Below are 25,295 nucleotides of genomic sequence, written 5' to 3' on the forward strand. Positions count from 1 at the left end.
TTAGTTTTATCCTCTTTACTTTCAGAAACATCTGCGCGTAAATATATTATTTTTCTAGTAATATTTTTTTTCTTTATCATGTCCTACTTTACTCAATCATATCTGAAAATTACAAAATGATGCGTAATTTTGAACTCTTGCCACAAATTCTTCATGACTTTTAAAATATATCTGAAATTTTCAACTCGGGAGATTGTTGTGGCTCCGGTTCGCAGTATTCATAGTTGCTAAAGAAATATTAAGGAATAAGTTTTATATAATTAATTTTTGGTATTACTAATACTAAATATTGGTGAATTTATGATGTAATGCCGGCCAGCATTGTATATGATTTTAATTCAGGCCAAATTATATCATAATGCTGGTATAGTGTCACATGTCAGTATGCAGAACTAGTATATTGATACCTGACGCACGTCACCAGCGTCACCTGTATCTCTTCCATAATAAACAATTTAATGAAATTACCTTTTATTCTATAAGTAAATTTGTAAATCACAATAAATTATTCATATTAAAAAACTCGTAGTATATAAATAAGTTTAACATATTTACATAAGAATATAGATAATTGTAACATGGTGGAGTATAAATGTAAAAATGCCTTCAACAATTTGGTTAATGTTCTAATAAAAAAAAAGAAGAGAGTAATGTAACAAACAAATCTAATTATTATACGATTTAATTATTATACGATTCATGTCTTTTACTAATCGAAGGTAGAATTAGTACTTAGTAGTATTAGTTACAAAGTTTTTTGTAAAATTTTACAATTTAAAATTCTCTTTTTTATGATTTGTAATAATGTACTTTTTCTGCCAAATATTGTATAAATATTATAATTAAAACATATAAACTTTAAATAGAATAATAATGAAACGCTCTTATAAAAAAAATTTGAAGTCGGTAGATAGCAGATAACACAAATTGATAAATGACAAATAGTATCTATCGGCTCATGTGATTAAAATCTTTTAAAGAATAAATTGCTACTAAAATATAGTTCGAGCTAAACTAATGCAAGATATTTTAGATATTTTAAAATTTAAACCATGATTTAATTAGACTAGTTCTAATCAAATGTTTAAAACTTGTGATTCAAACAGATTTATCATTTAATTTAATTTGAACAGTTCTAAAAAAGGATATTAACCGGAATGTAGTAATAAGAATTATAGTAACTAATTAGATAATTTCAGTTTACTAGATAAAAACGATGTAAAAATAGTTTATTTTACTATTTTAAACTGATGTGTTTAATCTGCTACTCAAAACCGAATTTATAAATTGTGATCAGTTCAGTTTGTTGTTCAAGCCCATTGTCAGTCTTTAAAGTTTTTGAATTGATAAGAAAGCTTTATAGGATCAAATTTTCTGGTATTACACAATTAAATTATCTGATAAATGAAAATGCAAAGCCAAAAATATATGCCATAATTTACCAACTATGTACTGAAATCAAATAGGTACATCTCTAATTTATTGCTATTTTGCCTGAGTCACACCGTAAAGTGTCTTTTTTTTTAATTATTAATTATTATTTTATAATAATTCTTTTTCTAATTAAAGAATTATAGGATTAGCTAGTTTATATAGAAATTATGACAATTTGTAGATTTGTAGAGCAATATATATTTATTTTGTTCTTTAAAATTAAAAAATAAAACTTTATATTTGAACGTTACTCTAAATAAATTTTCTCACACTAGATACTTTTCCTGTATGATTTATGAATGTCTTATTAAGCTTTTTATGGTAAGAATGAGGATGCTGGTTATAAATTTCTTATCCAAAATGAGCTTTTCATGAATTTTGAAAGAATAGCATAGTCAATCCCTATAAAAAAACTGGATACGTTTTTTATAAAGTTTTTATAAGATTTTTTTTCCTTAGAAATAACGTATCATGAGAGGATACGGAAAATGCGCAATTCCGTATCACAAAAACGTATCATTTGCACGATTTTATCACGGAATTTACACTGATTTTGTTACTGAATTTACATGGTTTAGTCACAAAATTTATAATGATTTGGTCACTGAATTTACTGCTTAAATTACTATTATTTACTAGTACTTTATTAAATAAAATAAAAATAATTAAAATACAAATATGAAACATTCCCTCCCAAAAATCTTTATTAAAATAAAATGAAATGCATACCAACGTTTCTATAAGATATTTGAAGTAGTCCTAAGGAAAAACCTGTTCTTATAAAATATACAAAAAAGAAATGTTAATATGTTACTTTGATGCAAATAAAAACCCAATTTAAAAGTTTATAGAATTAGACCTAAGTCCAGGTTCGACTTTTCAGGAGTCTGACGACCTGAAAAACAAAATAAAAAGAAATGTAAAGAACGTTACTTTTACTCAAACTCCTTCCTATATAGTACTACCTACAGTATCCCAGGCTCATCTAAGTCTCCAAAAGTCCAGCAACCTAAAAAAAGAAGAAATGTTACTACATTTCTAATTAATATCAATTCCCTCTATTTAATATATACAGAAATTCTGAGTCTCCAAGAGGCAACATTCCTATAAAAAAAAGCTCAGTGCCATAAAAAAAGAAGAAGTCCTAGCGTCTTTTTTTTATTATCTGTTATTCCTGCTTTCCCCCTTTTTCTTTTCCTCCTTTTCTTTTATATTTACCCACTTCTTTTTTTATCCCTTTTTATCTCACTCCTTTTTTTATTTCACTTCATGCTTTTGTTTTAAAAAAAATAATTTTTTTTTCTTATAGATTCCACCTCATTCCCTCTTTTTTTAAAAAATTATTTTTTTTTATATCACTTCGTTCCCTTTGTTTCCTTATTACCTTATTAGAAGTTTTTTTAAAAAATTTTTATAATTTTTATAATTTTTTGGTTTCCCTCTTTTTTTTGTAGGGCGGTTTGATTTCTTTTCTTGTAGGATGACGTGTAAGATCGGTGATCTAAATAAATAAAAAACGTATCACAGATCATAACAATAAACAATCACGTGGTCACATTTTATGATACGGAAAGTACCGGTATACGGAATGGAAATGCGGAATAATAAAATTATTAACTGTTAAGTTTAAAAATTCAGTATAAATTCCGTATACACAATATTCATTCCGTATACATTAATTTTTTAAAAAATCTTCAAAAATGAATTACTTATGAAATATACGGAATTGTGATACGGAATTTTTAAAATCATATATAAAATGTATACAAAACGTATCATTTCCGTATATAAATTTTTTATAGGGAATGTTTAATTGTTACTTTATCATTCTTGGTATAAATGGATCAATGATGTGGTAAATTTCGGAAAGAATGGCATACTATAAATATGGGCCGATCTGCGGAATTGACCTTAAAAATCGTATAATCATCCATTAATTAATAATTTATAATTTAAAAACTATCACAAAAATGATTGGATGGGCGATACTATCACGTGCATAAAGAATCGTATTATAAATGTACGTGAAATTTCAAAAAAATTTTATGTATTTTACCATTCTATTATTAAATCATGCAAAATTATGCTCAACTAAAGCTCTATTTGAGTGTAATTTAATGATAATATTTTTACAAAAAACGGATTTAAATTAGCCAAATTATTTATTTTTGTAGTATAATATTTATTTTCCCCCAAAAAATTATATCTTTGTAACTTATATTTAAAATTAGGTGAAATTATAACAAAATAATGGTTTAACTAAGGTGGTTCTAGCAATACTAAAATAGAAATATTTATTAACAAGGGGTTAGAAAAGTCACAAAAAGTTTCCCCACTCTCTCTCTGATTTTTGAATAATAAAATTTGCCTAGTAATTTTGAAATAAATAAAAATTTTTTGTTATTACTTAAATTCTTTAATAAAATATGATATAAACAAACAAGAAATAAAATTACAACAAGTTTTGTCTAAAGTCCCAAACTTTTACAACTTCTTACAACTCTACTGAACGCCAAGAACTTTTAGAAAACAAAAAAAAATAGTTACCAACCATATTTAATATGCAAATAACGTAAAATTATCACCTATACCAAAAACCCATTGGAATCTTAAAAGCCCATTAGATTTCGCGTTGTTTATTTGTATCTATGGAAAATATTTTTTATTTTAAAGTACAAAAAAAATTTTTTTTTAATCGGTTGGCATAAAGATGATCATGTAACACAATTAGTTGTGGAATAAATGTCACGTTTTTTTAATAAATTTTATAAATCCTTAATTTCAGCCGATTCTGTAGATCGGCCCATATGCATTGTATTTTAACATTTAATATTTGGTAACACGAAAGCAGCCATTTTTTGCTACAAAAGGTGGTTTTGTCGATCATCTAAGATGTATATAAATATCCGTTATAATTTTTTTGTCAATTTTTTCAGGAATAAATATTTAAACCCTGCTGACAAGTAATTTATCTGCACTATGAATCAATTAAATGCAGAAAATCCAAATTACAGACTATGTGTTCAATGCAAAAAACCAGATGAATCAAGATATTGTAGGTCTTGTCTTTCAAAGAACAATGAGCAAAAACATGGAAGATGTATATTTTGCAAGCAAATAAAAACGGGAAAGGATTGGTGTCAACCTTGTAATTCAAAAATATTCCAAGAAAATTTTGACAATTGGACCAGTGGTAACGATGAAATTGATAATTTCATTCAAAATACTCAGTTATCAGCAAAAAACCATCACCAAATATTAGAGTGGATACCCTATAATAGGTTTGGTAAACCTAATTATATTGCAGAGGGTGGATTTGGAAAAGTATATAGAGCAAGTTGGAAAGACGGCCATATCACACACTGGGATACAAGTTGCCGTAAATGGGGAAGAGTAAACAGTGGCTCCTTAGTAGCTCTTAAAAGTTTGAACAATTCACAAAATGTTACATTGAAATTTATTAATGAGGTATACTTAATCATATTATGTGTTTTATTTATTAATTATAGTTTAATAACTAATTCGTTTAAACTATCAGATTACATTACATCTTAAAGTTCATGAGTATTGTATGTCAGATACGATTATTAGATGTTATGGAATAACTCAAGATCCTAATACAAAAAACTATATTATGGTTATGTATTATGCTGAGAGAGGAAATCTACAAAATTCGTTGAATAAAGAAAAGAAAAAGCAGCATAAAAAGCAAAAAAGTTACAAATTTTCTAATTTGGATTTGAATATTCGGATATGGAAACATAAGATTAACATTTTAAAATATATTGCAGCTGGGCTTAGGAAAATTCATGGCAAAGAATTAATTCATCGAGATTTACATATTGGAAATATAGTATGTAATAGAACTTCGCCTCGTATAACTGATTTGGGGTTGTGTAAACCAGCAAATTATAATGAAGGAAATAATATGATGTATGGTGTTTTACCTTATTTGGCTCCTGAAATTTTAAGAGGACAAGATTATACCAAAGCTTCAGATATTTATAGTTTTGGCATAATTATGTATGTAATTATTTCAGAATTGCCTCCATATTATAAAGTTGCTCATGATGAATTTTTAGCATTAGAAATTTGTAAAGGATTAAGACCTGAATTTAATATTAAAGTACCAAAATTAATTTTACATATAATTAAAAGCTGCTTAGATGCAGATCCATCAAATCGACCTGATGCAAAATATCTTTCAAGAATTTTTTATGACTGGTTAATCGATTTTGATAAAGATGCAATAAGCTATTCAGAATCCATCAATAAAACAGAATTAATTAAACAAATTGAAGAAGCGGAACAAATTAATAATAATTCATCAACTAACTCATCACCTTTGACGATACACCCTGAAGCTATTTATAAAAGTAGGCCATTTAATTATAAAAATCTTACTGAACCAAAAAATTCTGATGGTTATTATGAAATATATGATAATATATCAACAATGAAATATTCAGGTAACAATTAATCTTTATTTACTTGTTTGGTTATTTATCAAGTTATTTGTACTAACTGCTAATCATTTACAGAAAGTCTTCTAAAGTCTGACAAAAGCGATTGTTTAGAATGTGAAATTACTGATTGAATTAAAGTTCATTAACAATAATATCATTAAACTTTCTGATTCATAATTAAATATCTGTAAACAATCTTATATATAGAGAGTATATGTAGTATTTGTTCAACACTGATTATAAAGTAGTATTATGTAAATTTGACTTTTTTTGCATAATAAAAATCAGTTTGTAATTGAACAATATATATATTTATTACCATGCGCATGCAAATTAATAAGTTTATTTAAGAAGGTTTAAGAAGGTGTTCATAATAAAAGGCATATTTTATATATAAATTTTTAAGGTTATATTTTACTAAAAGTATGTTGATATATGTTTAATTTATAGTGTTAGTATATTTATAAAACATTCTGATGTTTGAATATAAAATTTGGAATTCTAACACTAGTATTTTATACTTGTTTAATCTATAGTATATCTAATTTTTAACAAAAGTTAATGACTATTGATAAATATAAAATAGTGCACGTCGGTGGGATCTGCTTGTAATTTAAAAATCTTTCAATAAATTATAAGTTCTCTAAAGGTTTCTATAAATTAATACTAGATCTTCAAAGAATAATTTTCGATAAAAAATTTCTATAAGAAACTTGAAAAAAATTTAACTAAGATCATTCATGCGATCAATTAGCAGTTATGTCTTATCGTGAAAACTAAGACCCTATGTTATATTTGCTATCAACTTAGTATAATATATATATACCAAATTTTAAGATCATGATCTTTAGAGTATGTATTATACATAAAAGCAAGTCATATCGGTAATAAAATTCCAGTAATTAATCGGTATTTGATTGACCTTTACCAATCAAACTATAAATAATTTAAAGCCATGAACAAATATCTTGTTTTTTTCTAAATCTCTTGGTTCCATTCAATATCTAATTTTCTCCAGGTAAAAAAAGAACCTACTTTAAAATTTTTTTCTCTTTTGAAAAGGATTCGAAAGCAATTTTTTATAATTCATATTACAACACGCGATGATTTTTAAAAATCTCCTAATTAATCATCGATTAACATCAATCTTACATCGTGCCACAGAAAATTAAATATACAATCCTGTGTTTAACTTAAATTTTTTTTTTCCAACCGATCTAAATTTTTTCGGTTCCCCTTATTTTTAATTTTCATTTTTTTTTCTTGAACCGATCTTCACAAATGGTTCTTTCTTTTTTTTCAAATTTCTTCTTTTCTCGAAACACTTTTTTCTTTTCCTATTTTATTTCTTTTTTTTAAAAATTTTTCGTTTTTTTCCTCTTTCTTTTTTTTTAATTCTTTTCCCGTTTAGATTTGGTTTTTTTCCAAAACCGAAAAATTATTATTATTTTTTTTTATTAAATAATCTTTTAAGATTTATATCATTTTTTTCGGTCTTTTTTTTTTAAAAACCGATTTCTTTCTTCTTTTCTTTCGATTTTTTTTATTTTTTCTTTCTTTTTCCTTTTCGGTTTTTTTTTTCAACCCGATTTTTCTCTTTGTTTCTCCCACAAATTTTTTTTTTAGTTTTTATTTTTTCAAATTTTTTTTTATTTTTTTCCGGTTGGCTTCTTTTCCAATCCGAAAATTTTTTTCCCCTTTTCCTTTTCCGGTTTGGCTTTTTTTCTTTCAAACCGAATTTTTTTTCCCCGAATACATTTTTTTTTTCATGACAATAGATCGTTATAATTAATCTTTTTGAGGTTTTTTTTTCTAGAGGGTGTAATTTTTTTTAATGCTACAATGGAATTTTTTAAGATAAAAAAAAAGATTTTTTTTGTAACAATGTAACAATAAACTACTTATACAAAATTGTTTTTGTAATGAATTTGTAAATTTCACAGTACTGCAACATTTGTTTCGTACGATAAATAAGATTTGCATTTAATAATAATATTATATACTGTACATATACTAGATTGTGTAATTTACTACATTTATTTCCTACTAATACCATCATGATAATAGTTACCTACTCTCTTGCTTGATGGGCAAGTATCATCCCCGGCGCAACGCGACGGGTTACGCCTAGTTTTTTTTTAAAAAAAGATTTTCATGTTATGAGTAAAAAATACCCACAACTATGAAAAATTTAGACAATTTTTCGCCACCTTTTTAATTTTAGTTAAAAATTTTTACCTAATTTGCCAAAATTGAATAAATTTAATTGCCGATCTAGATTATTTTGTGTATTTTAACTAGTCTTTTTTTTCATAATTTTGTTGCCGCTCTTGGTATCGTTGCAACACAAAAAAATATGTTATTAATTCATATGTAAAAATTACTAAAAAAAAAAATAATGGTGAACGCTATTTTAAAATGGATGAAATTAAATTAAGTGATGATGTAATTGAACAAATAAAAGATTTTAATCATAATAATCACTTGACTGAAGAACAGGAATTATCGTCAATTAATAAACTAATAACAGACAAAGAATATGGTTTGTATAAAAAATGTAAGCAGCTTAATACTGATTATTATTATTGTCAATCATGTAAATCACAAAATTTTAAACAAAACTTCATAAATTGGTATGAATTTATTCAAAAAGCACAATTAAAAGCTAAAAATGAGAGACAAATAATAGAATGGATTGAATACAATAAATTTGAAAATATTGAATATTTAGCAAAAGGAGGATTTTGAACTATTTTTAAAGCTGTTTGGAAAGATGGTCCTTGGGAAATAAATTATGGAAATGATCAATTGGAAAGAGAAGGCAAATTAAAAGTTGCTTTAAAATGTTTGCGTAACTTAAAAGGCATTACAGCAGATTTTTTAAAAGAAGTAAGATATTTTTCATATAAATCTTCATTAGCCTTTATAAATGGTTAAACTAACTATAATTTACTTTTTAAGATTGAATCAAATATTTTGGTATGCGATACTGGTTGGGTAGTTCGTTGTTTTGGTATTACTAAAGATCCAAAAACAAATGATTTTATTATGGTAATGGAATTAAAGATGGTACAACATTTAAATAATAATTTCATTTCACCGAATTGGAAGCAAAAGTTGCAGAATTTATATAATATTGCATATGCCCAGTAAATAGTTTTTGTGTAAATTTATACCAAACGGGCTCATTGGCTCGAAATTAGCTCAAATTTATGCAAAAAATAATCCAAATTTAAGCCAATCTAGAGCCAATTATATATGGATGAGCCCATTTGGTACAAATTTATACAAAAACTATTTACTGGGATGGTCTTAAAGATATTCATAATAAAGGATTAATTCATCATGATTTTCATTGTGGAAATATATTAAGTGATTTTAATACGGGAAGTTTCATCACTGATTTAGGATTATGTAGACCAGTAAATGTCAAATTCTCTCAAAATAATAATAAAAAAATATATGGAGTATTACCTTATGTAGCTCCTGAAGTTTTAAGAGAAAAGAATATACTCAAAAAAGTGATATTTATGGGTTTGGAATCATTGCATATGAAATTTGTACAGGTTTCCCTCCTTATTATTATATAGCTCATGATGAATCCTTAGCAATGAAAATTTGTAAGGGAGGCCAAAGTCTAATTATAAAATACCTCAATTAATTTTTGATATTATTAATCAATGCTGGGATTAAGACCCTTTAAAACGACCTAATTCAGATGAATTACTGAATTAATTAAAAATATTAGAATGGGATAGTTATGAAAATTCTGTAATCAATAAACAAACCGAAGAAGCAGATGAAATTAATAAAAAGTCATATTCATTACCATTATCATCTACAAGTTCTACAAGTACACTCTCATATATGATACATCCTCAAGCAGTTTATACAAGTAGGCTTTAGATTTTAAAAATCTTCCAGAACCCAATAATGCTAACAATAATAATGATTTATTTGGAATAGAATATTCAGGTAATTATAAGTAATTTCATATTAATAATTATAATAATTTAAATTAATTTTATAATGCTAACAACTAATAATATTTATAGATTCCTTAAGAATGGATTTTACTAAACTTGATATTAATTCCAAAGGTAATTACTTTTGCATATGATATTTTTGATCTATTAAGTATTTAATTAAAATATTTTTTTATTATAGATGAAAGAAATCAATAAATTTGATCATATTAAATTATAATAAATAAATCACTAATAATTCAAATTGTATAAATAAGTAACATGGTTGAATTAAGAAATTACTGTTCAGTGATACCTTTATTACAATAGAATACACCACTAGACTAAATTCATATATTAAATATGATTTCATGTTTTTTGTGAAATCAGATTAAATCTCAATCACGGTTTTTGTGAAGACACCCACTATTGTATGATCAGTTAAATATTTGATTTTAGATAATTTTGATTATATGATTAATTATTATAATTAGTATTTGAAATATTTTTTCTTATAGACTCTTGTACAGTCTTTCTTTTCTTTATTTTCTTCAATAAAATACGAATGTCTTTTTAAATTTAAATATATTATTTTAACTTAAAAATATTAATTTAAAAAGTATTACATGAACTTTGTTTTATTGAAAAAAATTGAAAACATAAAAAACTCTGTTAATATTACATAAGATAAAACCAATCAAACTCACAGTCACACGTTCAAGCTTTCCTTAAATGTTACAGGATAGTTCATAATTGAGTCATTTTGAAAAACACAAAAATTTCTGCATATAATTATAAAATTTTTCTGAAGAAAATTTTTTTAAAGATCCCAAGATCCCAGACCTTCATCTTAAAATTTTTTTATATTTTATTCATTATTATTTTGATTTTTATTATTTTTATGGATTTATTTGATGGTCACCGGAGGTTAATTTAAAAAAAATTCACCAGGGGTGATATTCACCGGGTATTTCATTTGGTACACCTCATGATTGGCATCATTTTAATTATATTATCGCGTAATGAATGTATTTATGTATTTATTTTTTTTAGGGACTTTAATGTTTCAAGGTAAATGCCAATTTACTTTTTTTTCTGCTCTTTTTTTTTTCCTCTTCAATTGAAACATTATTAACATTTCTTTTTCTTTCCCTATTCTTTAGAATAGATGAACGGCTCTGGAAATCAACCTCTATTTTTAGTTTTGCAAGGTAAGTGACATTTCGTTTCTTTTTCATTTTTTTTGTTTTTTCTTGACTTGGGAACGTCACTTTTCTTTCTATTTTTTTTTTAGGAATGGCTGAATGACTCTGGAAATTGAACTGTATTCTGGTTTATAAGTAGGCGGCATTTCATTTTTTTTCATTTCTTTTTTCGTATTGACTTGGGAATGTCACTAATGTTCCCTTCTCTTTCTTTTTTTTTTAGGAATGAAAAAAAAATCGGACAAAAAAAATTAATAATCAAAAAAAAAATTTCTGATTAAGGTAAAATTTCATTAACTGAAATTGGATTAGTTGATTGGAATGCACATGGATCTATGGTATGGGATTTCAAGTTACACAATTCAAACTATTTATACATGCTAGTCTAAACGTTACGGTTACACATTGTATTTTTTTAGTTATATAGAATATAGATGAGTGATTAGTGATGACTAATATTTAAAATTATGGTAATAATGTAAAGGTTTATTCTGTAACCACTTTAGGTGTGGCTGATCATTTCCAAGATAGTTTAACAAAAAAAAGGTGATATTCTAAATATATATTACGTAATAAGAAATTTTTCTTTGATTTATGATTTTTGCTGTGCAACAATGAGGCTGATGATTGTCATACATTCCAGATATATGTGCAAAATTTGTTTGTTATACATATAATGCTTGTACTTATGATCAACGTTTTTGCGCATAATGCATTTTGCATAAATATTATTACCACATAGACCTATACTAATAAAGGCATTTAATAATAAAAATAATAAAGATATTTACATTATCTGTTCCAGTCAGAAAGAATTTTAATATAATTATATAGTAATGGCTCTTAGTAATGATAAAGGTAATAATCATATATATAATATAAACATTTAATACAATTAGAATTCTAATAATTTAAACAAATTTACAATATAATAAAACTAGTTTCTGATAATATTGAATTAGAAGGAAGCAGTAGCTCTAAGGAATTCAAAGAAAGTGGCTTTGAAGGATTTGAAAAAAGTAGTACCAAGGAATCTAAAGGTATAATAACATGCGTGCTAAAATATTAAATTTTTATTTGTAAATACATTTAAATACTATCTATAATTATATCTTATATAATATTCAAATATAGCTCGTAAGTTAATAGGTTATCTTATAATTGAATAATAATGGAATTACTTACCATTTTTATTACATTTCATGCAATTAAATAATTCATTTAATGATTAATAATACTATAGTCAGTAAGTTATTAGTTATTTAAATTTTTAATTCTTTACTTGTTTATTTTACATAATATTCAAATAACTAAATTCTTTATTTAATTAACTATTTAATAATTAATTGTATTACAGATGGTAAGTGACAATATCATATTTATTTGTTTAATATTTTATATAACTCAACTAATTATATTCTTAATTTAAACAACCAGATTGTAAGTGATATTTAATATGCAGTAAATGCTTTTATATTATCTTTATATTTAACTAATAATTAATTAATAATACTAGGGTGTAAGTAATAGATATCTATATTTCTATTATTTATATTATTCATATAATTTAAACTGACTAAATTCTTTATTTAAATAGATCGTAAGTTATAAGTTATTTATTTAATTCTATTATTACTTATTGTTATAATATTTAAATATAATTTAAATTAACTAAATTCTTTATTTAAATAGATCGTAAGTTATACGTTATTTATTTAATTCTATCATTATTTATTGTTATAATATTTACATATAATTTAAACTAATTAAATACTTTATTTAAATAGATTGTAAGTTATAAGTTATTTATTTAATTCTATTATTATTGTTATAATATTTACATATAAATGATATAATTTAAACTAATTAAATTCTTTATTTAAATAGATCGTAAGTTATACGTTATATATTTAATTCTATTATTACTTATTGTTATAATATTTACATATAATTTAAACTAACTAAATTTTTTATTTAAATAGGTCGTAAGTTATAAGTTATTTATTTAATTCTATTATTATATTATTACATATAATTTAAACTAACTATTAAAAACTATTTACTAATATAGGGAGTAAGTTATTTATTCTATTATTATTTATTGTTATAATATTTACATAATTTAAACTAACTTAAATTCTTTATTTAAATAGATCGTAAGTTATAATTAATTCTATTATTACTTATTGCATATAATTTAAACTAACTTCTTTATTTAAAAATTATTTTGTAATTTCTTTTAGTTGGTAAGTTATAAGCTATTATTTAATTCTATTATTACTTATTGTTATAATTTAAACTAACGAAATTCTTTATTTAAAAATTATTTTGCAATTTCTTTTAGTTGGTAAGTTATAAGTTATTTATTTAATTCTATTATTACTTATTGTTATAATTTAAACTAAATTCTTTATTTAAAAATTATTTAATAATGTAGGGAGTAAGTTATTCTTTTTAATTCTATTATTACTTTATTGTTATAATATTTACATATAATTTAAACTAACTAAGTTCTTCATTTAAATAGATCGTAAGTTATAAGTTATTTATTTAATTCTATTCTTACTTATTGTTATAATATTTACATATAATTTAAGTTTACTAAATGTAATTTCTTTTAGTTAGTAAGTTATAAGTTATTTATTTAATTCTATTATTACTTGTTATTATAATATTTACATATAATTTAAACTAACTAAATTCTTTATTTAAAAAATTATTTTATAATTTCTTTTAGTTGGTAAGTTATAAGTTATTTATTTAATTCTATTATTACATATTGTTATAATTGTTATAATATTTACATATAAATTAAACTAACTAAATTCTTTATTTAAATAGATCGTAAGTTATAAGTTATTTATTTAATTTTATTATTATTTATTGTTATAATATTTACATATAATTTAAACTAACTAAATTCTTTATTTAAAAATTTTTTTGTAATTTCTTTTAGTTGGTAAGTTATAAGTTATTTATTTAATTCCATTATTTCTTATTGTTATAGTATTTACATATAATTTAAACTAACTAAATTCTTTGTTTAAATAGATCGTAAGTTATAAGTTATTTATTTAATCTATCATTACTTATTGTTATAATATTTACATATAATTTAGACTAACTAATATTTAAAAAAATTATTTAATAATATAGGGAGTAAGTTATTTATTTAATTCTATTATTATATAATATTTACATATAATTTAAATTAACTAAATTCTTTATTTAAATAGATTGCAAGTTATAAGTTATTTATTTGATTCTATTATTACTTATTGTTATATATAATTTAGACTAACTAATTTCTTTATTTAAAAAATTATTAAATAATTTAGCTTGTAAGTTATTTATTTAATTCTATTATTATTTATTGTTATAATATTTACATATAATTTAAATTAACTAAATTCTTTATTTAATAGATCGTAAGTTATAAGTTATTTATTTAATTCTATTATCACTTATTGTTATAATGTTTACATATAATTTAAACTAACTAAATCCTTTATTTAAATAGATCGTAAATTAGAAGCTATTTATTTAATTCTATTATTACTTATTGTTATAATATTTATATATAATTTAAACTAACTAAATTCTTTATTCTAAAAATTATTTAATAATATAGGGAGTAAGTTATTTATTTAATTCTATTATTACTTATTGTTATAATATTTATATATAATTTGAACTAACTAAATTCTTTATTTAAATAGATAGTAAGTTATAAGTTATTTATTTAATTCTATTATTACTTTTGTTGTAATATTTACATAAAATTTTAAACTAACTAAATTCCTTATTTAAATAGATCGTAAGTTATACATTATTTATTTAATTCTATTATTACTATTGTTATAATATTTACATATAATTTAAACTAACTAAATTCTAAAAATTGTTTATTAATATAGGGAGTAAGTTATTTATTTAATTCTATTATTACTTATTGTTATACAATTTAAACTAACTAAATTCTTTATTTAAATAGATTGTAAGTTATAACTTATTTATTTAATTCTATTATTACTTATTGTTATAATATTTACATATATTTTAAACTGATTAAATTCTTTATTTAAATAGATTGTAAGTTATAAGTTATTTATTTAATTCTATTATTACTTATTGTTATAATATTTACGCATAATTTAAACTAATTAAACTCTTTATTTAAAAATTATTAAATAATATAGCATGTAAGTTATAAGTTATTTATTAATTCTATTATTACTTATTGTTATAATATTTACATATAATTTAAACTAACTAAATTCTTTATTTAAATAGATCGTAAGTTATAAGTTATTTATTAATTCTATTATTACTTATAATATTTATATATAAATTAAACTAACTAAATTCTTTATTTAAAAAATTATTTCATAGATGGTAAGTTATTTATTTAATTCTATTATTACTTATTGTTATAATATTTACATATAATTAAACTAACTAAATTATTTATTTAATAATATAAGCTTGTAAGTTATTTTTTGTTTCTATTGTTATCTATTTTATAAATATTTATTTGTTAATTGGATTTTTTATTTAAAATCTTTGTTACTTTAGTTGGTAAGTTGTAAATATGTTATTATTATATATATTTATACAAAATCTAAGACATATATTATATTAAATTTCTATTTAAATTTTAGAGTAAGTGTTAATTTTAATCTTAAATTTTAGTGTAATTTTTATTATAAACTTCAATATAATTTTAATTATTTAAATTTATATATAGATTTGGAAAAAGTGGAGATACAATTATGGATAATTTTATTTTGGAAAAAAAATTTAAATGGATTCCTTATGATAAATTTAAAAATGTTGAATATCTTGATAAAGGAGGATTTGGTACTATATATAAAGCTATTTGGTTTTATAATAATAAAGATAATGAAGTAATTCTTAAATGTCATATTAATTTAAGTGAAAATTTAAATGAATTTTTAAATGAAGTATGATAATATATTATTTATTTTTTTAATTTGAATTATATTTTATTTATACTAATACATTATTACTTTTTTATAGTGGAAATATCATGAAAGTTGTTTAAGTTCATATGATATTATTTATTTTTATGGGTTTACAAAAGATCCAGATACTTTGAAATATATGGTAGTAATGGATTATGCAAACAAAGGTAATTTAAGAGGAAACTTAACAAGAATAATCAAAAGTGGTTGGTATCAAAAATTATACATGTTATTTGAAATTATTTCTGGACTTAATGATATGCATAAACAAAATCTTATTCATTGTGATTTTCATGATGGAAATATTTTAAATCATAATGAAAGTAAGATTTATATTAGTGATTTAGGATTATGTAAACCTGTAAAATCATTTTTGAAAAAATATGATATTTATGGTGTTATACCATTTATGGCACCAGAAGTTTTAAGAGGCAATTCTTATACTCTAGCTAGTGATATATATAGTTTTTCTATGATTATGTGGGAATTTACGTCTGGGGTACCACCATTTAATAATAGAGCACATGATTTTCAACTTAGCTTAAGTATTTGTGGAGGTGAACATCCTGAAATTATTGAAAATACTCCACAATGTTATGTAGATTTGATGGAAAAGTGTTGGAATGAAAACCAATTAAAAAGGCCATCTTCTAAAGAAGTTTTAAATATTATTAAAGAATGGATTTCTCTTCCAGATAATGTGAAAGTCGAAGATATTAATGAAGAATTAAAATGCAATATTATGGAATTTATAAATGCACCAATTGGGTATAACAATAATCTTGCTACTGAATCTCATCCAAAAGCACATTATGCAAGCCGCTTACTTGGTTTTACTAGTAAACAATTGAATGAAATTCTTGAAAGCAGAGATTTGCAAGCTTATAATTCAAGTCAATCATTTACTACTAGTGGAAAAGTGAATGAAGAAAGTGAAGATTCACAATCTAGTATAAAAGTTAATGAAATGCTAGTAAGTAAAGATTTGGATGATTGTATAGTTAATTTGAAATTATCAGGTATGTAATATAATGTATATAAAAAGAATTAACTTTGCAAATTATTTATGTAAAATTAATTTTATTTATTTAATTATTTAGATAAAAAATAACTAGTAATTATTTGCATTTTATAGTTCTTTTATAAGTGATATTTAATGTCATGCATTTAACAGAAATTGTTGTTTAGATTAATTTAAATACTAAGGCTAAAGTACTATTAAAATATTTTCAATATTCTTAGTTTGTAATTTAAATAATTCCTTCTTTTTATATTTTATTCATATATGTATTCTCTTTTTTTATAATTATTTAAACACTAAGGCTAGAGTAGTAATATTTTACAAATTTCTTAGCTTGTAATTTAAATAATCTTTTTAACTTTTCCAATTATTAAATATAAATTATCAAATAATTCTAATGGGTATATAGAAAACATATATTGTACAGTTGATTTTTCACAAAGTTTGACATACATATATTTGGTTACAGAATGATTTCCCGACATCCATTTTCCTGACGTAACCTTTTCTTAACGATTTCCTGGCAGGACAAAATCCTGAATGGATGTATTATTGTTAAAACTATATACCTAACCAAAGTTACATTTTCACAAACTGAATTCAGGAAAATGTCATGTCAGGATTTTGTCTTTCGGGATATTTATCGTCGGGATATTGTCATGTTGGAAAAGATGTTATTCGGAAAAATGTCCATTCAGGATTTTGTCCTGTCAGCCTGTCAGGAAATCATTGTCACCATACATGTATAGTTTGGATGACTCCACGTGATTATGTGCCATATCAGCCTCATTAATTTATTTATTTATTTATGTTTAACCGCAGTAATTTTATAACTTTCCCTTTTTTTTCTTTCTTTCTTTAATGTCAGACAAAAGTTTATAAAAAGCTGAAAATATCAATTTAATTAATTATTTTAATTACTATATTAACTATTTTATTTTTTGTCTATCTTCTTTATACAAAGAGTAGAGTGTAATTTTGGTACTTTGATCATTCTTTGAAGAATAAATAAAGTTGTTTAACAAGTAAAGGGTGTTATAATTATATTTTGTAACAATATTAAGTGCATTATACATATTTTAAATCTCTTTAGGTAACAGGTAATACACGTTTATATATTTATTTAAGTACTATTTATTGTACTTGTTTATTATATCTATTAGGAGAGACGCGTTTTCATTAGTGCTCCTACCGGGTCAAGTTGGGTCGGGTTTTGAGGAAATATTCGACCCGATCTGAATAAAAAATATAAGACTCGTATTTATTTGGGTCTCATATTTTCGTAACCCGACCCTTGACTCAACCGAGTATAATTTAACTCGTGTAACCCGGGTTAGACCCGAACATTTAAGTAAAATGGGTACTAACTTATTTTATGTGAGATTTTCTTATAATAATAACAAAATTAATTTTTTTTTATTTGAAAAAAAGGCAACTTAGTGATTAACCACTAGTAGCCACCTAAAATTTGTATCATGAATGGTTATACAAAACATGTAACACTAGCTCTTATTTTCTCCTAGATTAATTAAATAAAATAAAATTAAAAATACAAATTTTGAACCTGGTTTAATATAATAAAAGTCAAAGAATTAGGCAAAATAATTAGAAGATATTCAAATCAAAGATAAATTGGAATTCTAAAGCTATCAGAAAAATATTATTCTCAAAAGCCAAAGGTTAATTTTTTTATTTTTCTGATTAAGCTATGTTAATATTTGTTAAAACTAATTCTTGGCTTAATTTTGGCCAAAATTATAATTTTGCCAGAATTAAAAACATCTGGGTCAAACCCGGGTCAAACCCGAGTCAAGGAAATTTATAACCCGACCCGGCGGGTCGGGTCATGCGGGTCATGCAGGTCACGGGTCATTAAAAATCGTTAGTACCGACCCGATTTAAAAGTCGAGTCGGGTCAAATTAACCCGGGTCGACTCGTATCATTCGGAGCACTAGTTTTCATATTTATTTAGGTGTTATTTGTGTTATTTATTATACTTATTTTATTAGGAGATACGCGTTTATTTATTAATAGATAAGCAGACATAAATTTCAATATGAAATTAAACGAACTTATCATTTTTTTTTTATCAATAGAGCATATTTTTATTGTTTTATTAACTTTTTGAAAGTAAATAATTTTCAATTTAAAAACATAAATTTTAAAAGCATGAAAATTAATTTTCTTAAAAAAAATTTGCAATTAAAATTTTTCTAAGATAAATGTTACGCAGAAAAGCAAATGAGGCTGATGCGCCACAAAAAAACGGTCCAAAATATACATGTATGGTTATTAAAATGTGTGCATGTCATACATGCGAAAAATCAACCGTACAATACATGTTTTTGTAACACCCGAAAATACTTTGCAAAATGCTGTATGGTATAAAAATTTTATTTCTATATAATAGTACTATTGATTCATTGCAATTAGTATACTGAGTATTGATTTTTCTACTTTCAAAAGCTTCGGACGATAACCAGGAGAATATTTAAAATCCCGAATATTTCTCTAACTGAAATTTTACAATAAGTACAATTAATTAATAAACATGAATGTAAAGTGATTTTATCACCTTCTATAAATTCAAAATTTTCATCTAAGCAGTCAGTTTAGTCAGTTGGAAGTTGACAAAGCATTTCTTTTTTAGAGAAAGTAAAAAAAAAAAATTTGTAATAAATCAAAAAATGGTACCGCTTTTGAGGACTCCGAAGTTCATCCATAAAATTCTTTAAACATCATACTCACGGAATTTTATAACTATTACTTATATTTTCATTATTTTTCCATAAATGTATCATATTCACGGAAACGGAAAAAATTTTTATAGAATTGAAGTCTATCATTAGTTGATCGATAAGTGTACGTTAATTAAAAATTTCGTATTGTTTTTATTTAATTATCCGTTCATAAAATTCTCGAAGCACAAAGTAAGACTCATTTAAATAAACTGTCATTTTATATGTAAACCAATTGTTTATTAATTTAGTAAATAAATGGTAATAAATTATATTAGATAAGTATTTAGTGATAATAGTAATAAAAAAATTATAGTCTTAATTAGTTTAAAGTTTTGAAGCCTCATACACTAGTTTCGTGAATTCTTCGAAAGAATATATGGGTGAATCAGTTGAACCACTTTTTGAAGCGCTTGCATTACCAATTACCCTGCCTGTATTATTTTTATTGTCATATTGTCTAATCCAAGGACCTCCGCTTGAACCACTTCCGGTATTTAAAGGTACATATCTAAAACTACCCGATCGAGACGAACTCCCATTCCATTTGCAAGGGGAATTTCCATCTCTTTTACAATCTTTAATTTCACCATTTACTGGGTAACCTATTGCAGTGATATTATTAACTGTATCGCCCGGATTAGTATCCCAGTCGAAACATCCTGTTTTGTCTTGCAATTTACCCTGATCGTAATTGAACTTAATCATGCCATAATCATAATAATAGTGACCATCTACTACTTCTACAGAACCTCCTTTAACGGGTATAGCAACCGGACATTGACCGTTTTCATACCCGGGGCAAAAAACCATATTTGAAGACCAACTACCATTTCCATTATAAATACAATGTGCGGCAGTAAGCCCGATATTTCCATTTTCAGTCCTAATTACACTAGCAGTACAAAAATAATTTTTACCATCTCCGGTGTTATGAAAAAATAATTTTCCATAAGGAACATAAGGATTATAACTTGTAATGTTCGATTCCTTCACTGGTAACTGATCTCTTTTAGTACGATAATTGGGTTTATTATTTTTAGATTCATTAGTTGTTAAGGGTATTGCATCTCTCATTTTTTCAGGTGTCCAATAAGCATCTTCGATGTCAAATACTTTAGTAATTATAGAACCTGCAACCGTATATTTTAAATTAGTTATGACCGTAAGTACAATCAAAATGTAAAATATAAATTTTTCATTCATTTTTGAAATTAAGAATTTTAGGGTTAAAAATAACTGAAGTTATTCAAAGTGGAAATAAAAATTAGAAGTTACTTTTTTTACTTTTTTTTTAAAGAAGAAAAAAACTCAATGTTTATATATTTCTTTAATCGTGACTCAAAAAAAAAAACCTTGTGGTTTATTGTGACTGTAAATCCTTGAAGTGACATGGAATATCGATTCAAGAAAAATATTTTTGATTTTTTTTTTTTAAATTTAATTATTATTATCACTAAGAAAGGAATATGAGAATATCTCACACTATTCTCCAATGTTAAGGTGCCAATCGCGCATGTAACATGCAGATCATTTTCATTTTACTTCATTCGATTTAATTTATCGCCGTTTTCAAAATGGTGTGTGCAACGTCGATCATCTGATTAAAAAAAATTCCCAGATTTTCACCGAATATTTTAAACCCAAATATATGTTTCGCATTCTTTTCTAACTATTACCCAAGATTCCCTGCCAGAACTTGCATTAATAGGTTTGTTTACAGCTTTTCCTTGAGTTATAAGTCAATTTATTATGTACAGTTTTGAGTTTCTTTCGTCCAAAGTTTGAGATTATTGGCGATTATCGAGTTTACCATCAATAACTAATGATTTTTTCATTTTCTCTAAAACTTTAACGTTCTTACATTTTTTTTTCTATTCACAGATACCATTTTCTCTCTTTTTATAATAATTATAATCAATTACATTAATAGTGTTAATAAATTTTGTAAGTAATTTTAGATTTTTTGCCCATTACGTTATATTGCATTATTATAAAATAATTTAGCATTTTTGGTTAATTAAAAGGTTTTAGAAGGCTATATAAAGTTTTTCTGTAAATATTGGAACGTTTAAAATTTGGATTTATTGAATTTTAACGAAACTACCTAACTGTGTATACTTATTTTTATAATTTTATAACAATAGATATTTTATGCTTCAAAACAAGTTAAGAGCTAAGTTAAAAAATTAAATAAGTTATTTAACAGGTATGGTGTTGCTTAGACTAAAGTTTTATCAAGTTTAAATGGTTATTTTAAAAAATTCTAACCATTTTTATAATAATAATATTGACTCTGTATTTATTTTCTCTTTATCTTTACAGAAATTCTATATGAAAATTTGGAATTTTTATATTGTAAAATTGAAGCCTTATGAGGATTTAATTTGTAATTGTATAAAGGAGAAATTGAAATTATAAAACAAATAAAATTTTAAATAAAAATTAATTTTTTCGCGGAGCAATAATTTTTTTCACTTATTGTCACATGACCGTTATGATATTTGATTGGCCAATTTTGTTTATTTTGATCATATGACCAATAATCATAATCAGTATTCGAATTTCATGCATGATCGAGCTGCATATACCATTTTGAAAACGGCGATAATAACACTTATACTAATTAAGAAATTATCATGCATCTATCTAATTTTATTAATTTTACAAGAAATTGACTTATTAGCAGGGGAGCAGGGGAGCTGCCATTCGATTCATTCATTGTGTTATAAGATAATAAGAACCATCTAAAAGCGGAAACCAAATAGTAAAGCTTTATTCACTAGTAAATTATTATTTAAAAAAAAAATTATTATTAAAAATATATATATATAACTAAAAAAATTTGTCTGACGTTTGGATTTATAGTTTCCGTGTAAATAATTTGAATTGTGTAATTTGAAATCCCATGCCATACAATTAAAACCCGTGACAAGCCTCCGCCTGATCTATTTATGGTCAAAAACTATTCGATCCGTGTGCATTCCAATCAACTAATCCAATTTCAGTTAATAAAATTTTCCTTTTTTTCGGAAATTTCCCTTTTTTTCAAACTGATTTCCTTTCTTTATTCTTTTTCTTCCCCCCAAATTTTTTTATTATATTAAATATATTTACAAAATTATTATTTTTTTAAAAAAAATCAATATAACAAACATATCAGATATAGGAAAATTGACCAACACAAGTAAGATTTTTTCAATTAAATTAAACGCTGGATAAATAGTTTGATTTTCAAATTCATAAAAATCAATTAATTATAAAATATGTAAAAATGTCAATTTTTTTTTGAAGAAATTGTTGATTTAATAATAGATTATTATAACCAAATCCATATCCAAAATTGTCTAAATAACTATCAGATTTTTGAATAAAGATTTTAATTCAAATGGTTTAGTTAAATTAAGTACCAAAAGAATAATAATAAATGAAATGAATAGATTCTAATACATTTAATTATTCAAATATTTTTTTTAAGTTGGTTATAAGTTTAAGATTGACGTAATATAAAATAAGAAATAATTATAAAATTTATAATTAATTAAAAAAAAATATTTGTAGTATTTTCATAATATTAAAGTTTTTCAAAAATATTTCTAAAAAATTAATCAAAAAAATGAGGGTGAATGAAAAAATAGGGAGATAAAAGGATAAAAGAAACGAAGGAGAGTGAGGGAGAAATGAAATGGAGCAAAGGGTGAGCGAAAGAAATAAAAGGAACGAAAAAGATCAAGTGGGAATAAAAAAAAATGAAAAAAATGGAGGGACGAAATGGAGCAAAGGGAAATAAAAAAAAATGAAAGGAACAAAGGGTAATGTAAAAAGAAGTGGAAATGGGAAAAAAATGAAAATGACAGAGGATAGTGTAAAGGAACAAAAAAGATGAAACGGGAATGGAATAAAAATGAAAGGAACGAAGGGTAGTGTAAAGGAATGAAAAGATGAAGAAACAAAGAGGAAATAAACATAACAGAAAAAATGAAGGAAGGGAAGAATAAAAAGAGCAAAAAAAATGAAGAAACAAAAAGAAAACAAAAAAATGGAGAAGGGACGGAAATGAGATAAACAGTAAAAACCAAACCCATAAAATTAAAAGAAGAAATAAAGTTAGTAGGAAACGGAAATTACATGTAATAAATAAACAAAAACAAAAAAATAAAAAACATACCTTAGTAGTTATAAAGAATAATCGAAAGACCTAAAAAGAATGAATTCAAAATGTAAAATGATCAGCACAAATTTAGCCAATAAAATTTAATGTGAAAAATTATTAAATCGCCCAGGGTGAAAATACACTCAAACGTCAAATCATTAATATAAACTATATTATTCTAAATATAATTTATATCATTCTAATATTATAAATATAATTTAATACATGTTATTTATTATTTTTTGTTAACTAATTATTACCATATTAAATTCCTAATTATAAACAAAAAACTACTGTAACCATCTTTAATTTACTTAGTATTGCATTACATTATAATACTAAATTTTTCTATTTAATAAACAAACTCATTTGTCCCGGTGCATGACTGCTAGTAATAAACTAATACTAAATTGTACTATAATCTAGATTTTTTGAAGATATAATAATATTATTAAGATTAATCACTTTTTTAAGAACGATAAATCAGCTGTAAAATAGTGATATAGTGATCTGCAAATTCGTATACATCATAAAAAAAAAAAAATTATTAAAAAAAAAATTATTATTACGATAAATCAGCTGTAAATAGTGATATAGTGATCTGTTAAAAAAATAATAATAATAAACTAATGCTAAATTGTACTATAATCTAAATTTTTGAAGATATAATAATATTTATTTTTAATTTTAATAAATATTTAAAAGTTACTGTAAATTTTATTAGTAAAATATTTTTAGTGGAGTAAAATTATTATTAAAAAAAAATCAAAAATTTATTAATTAAGAAAACATTCATTTTGAAAATTTTGAAAGTATTTTTCCTTTTTTAAATTTTATGAATTCTTTGATAAAAATTTTTTTACGAAAAGAGAAAAAAATAGATCAAAATGGAAAACCATTTCCTTTATATTTTTTATGATTTTTTTTGATTTTTTTTTTCAACGAAAAAAAATAAATCAAAAAGGAAACCCATTTCCTTTTTCATCTTATAAATTTTTTTGATTTTTTTATGAAAAAAAATTTTTACAAAAGGAGAAAAAAAAATTAAAAAGGAAACCCATTTCCTTTTTTCATTTTTATAATTTTTTTTTGATTTTTTTTTTCATGAAAAAAAAAATTTTAACAAAAAGAGAAAAAAGTAAATCAAAAATGGTAGGGTATTTCCTTTTTTATTTTTATAAATTTTTTTGATTTTTTTTTTCAACAAAAAAAAAGTTTTTTACAAAAAGAGAAAAAATTAAAGCAAAAATGGAAAGTTATTTCCTTTTTCAATCAAAAAAAATCTAAAAAACGTTTTTTTTTTTTTTTTTACTGGTTAAACGAAAAA

General features: G+C 23.4%; 4 protein-coding genes across 4 annotated transcripts; 3 read left to right on the forward strand and 1 right to left on the reverse strand.

Annotated features, from left to right (window-relative positions):
* Positions 1-5,455: 5,455 nt before the first annotated feature.
* On the forward strand, positions 5,456-6,297 carry OCT59_011839 (uncharacterized protein; the record flags this gene model as incomplete). The annotated part of the gene is made up of 2 exons (XM_066134056.1): positions 5,456-5,903; positions 5,976-6,297. 2 exons carry the CDS (start codon positions 5,456-5,458, stop codon positions 6,029-6,031), a joined length of 504 nt encoding a protein of 167 aa, XP_065989357.1. The 3' UTR covers positions 6,032-6,297.
* A 2,021-nt stretch (positions 6,298-8,318) lies between these two features.
* Positions 8,319-9,053, forward strand: OCT59_011840 (uncharacterized protein; the record flags this gene model as incomplete). The annotated part of the gene is made up of 3 exons (XM_066134058.1): positions 8,319-8,442; positions 8,662-8,789; positions 8,862-9,053. The coding sequence occupies 3 exons, from the start codon at positions 8,319-8,321 to the stop codon at positions 9,051-9,053; spliced, it is 444 nt and encodes a 147-aa protein (XP_065989358.1).
* Positions 9,054-15,842: 6,789 nt separating this feature from the next.
* Positions 15,843-17,166, forward strand: OCT59_011841 (uncharacterized protein; the record flags this gene model as incomplete). The annotated part of the gene is made up of 4 exons (XM_066134059.1): positions 15,843-16,034; positions 16,111-16,222; positions 16,658-17,074; positions 17,156-17,166. 4 exons carry the CDS (start codon positions 15,843-15,845, stop codon positions 17,164-17,166), a joined length of 732 nt encoding a protein of 243 aa, XP_065989359.1.
* Positions 17,167-20,142: 2,976 nt separating this feature from the next.
* Positions 20,143-21,021, reverse strand: OCT59_011842 (uncharacterized protein; the record flags this gene model as incomplete). The annotated part of the gene is made up of 1 exon (XM_025327136.1): positions 20,143-21,021. The coding sequence occupies one exon, from the start codon at positions 21,019-21,021 to the stop codon at positions 20,143-20,145; it is 879 nt and encodes a 292-aa protein (XP_025172756.1).
* Positions 21,022-25,295: the final 4,274 nt, after the last annotated feature.

The sequence above is a fragment of the Rhizophagus irregularis genome, chromosome 2 (assembly GCF_026210795.1).
Source record: "Rhizophagus irregularis chromosome 2, complete sequence".
Taxonomy (NCBI): Eukaryota; Fungi; Glomeromycota; class Glomeromycetes; order Glomerales; family Glomeraceae; genus Rhizophagus; species Rhizophagus irregularis.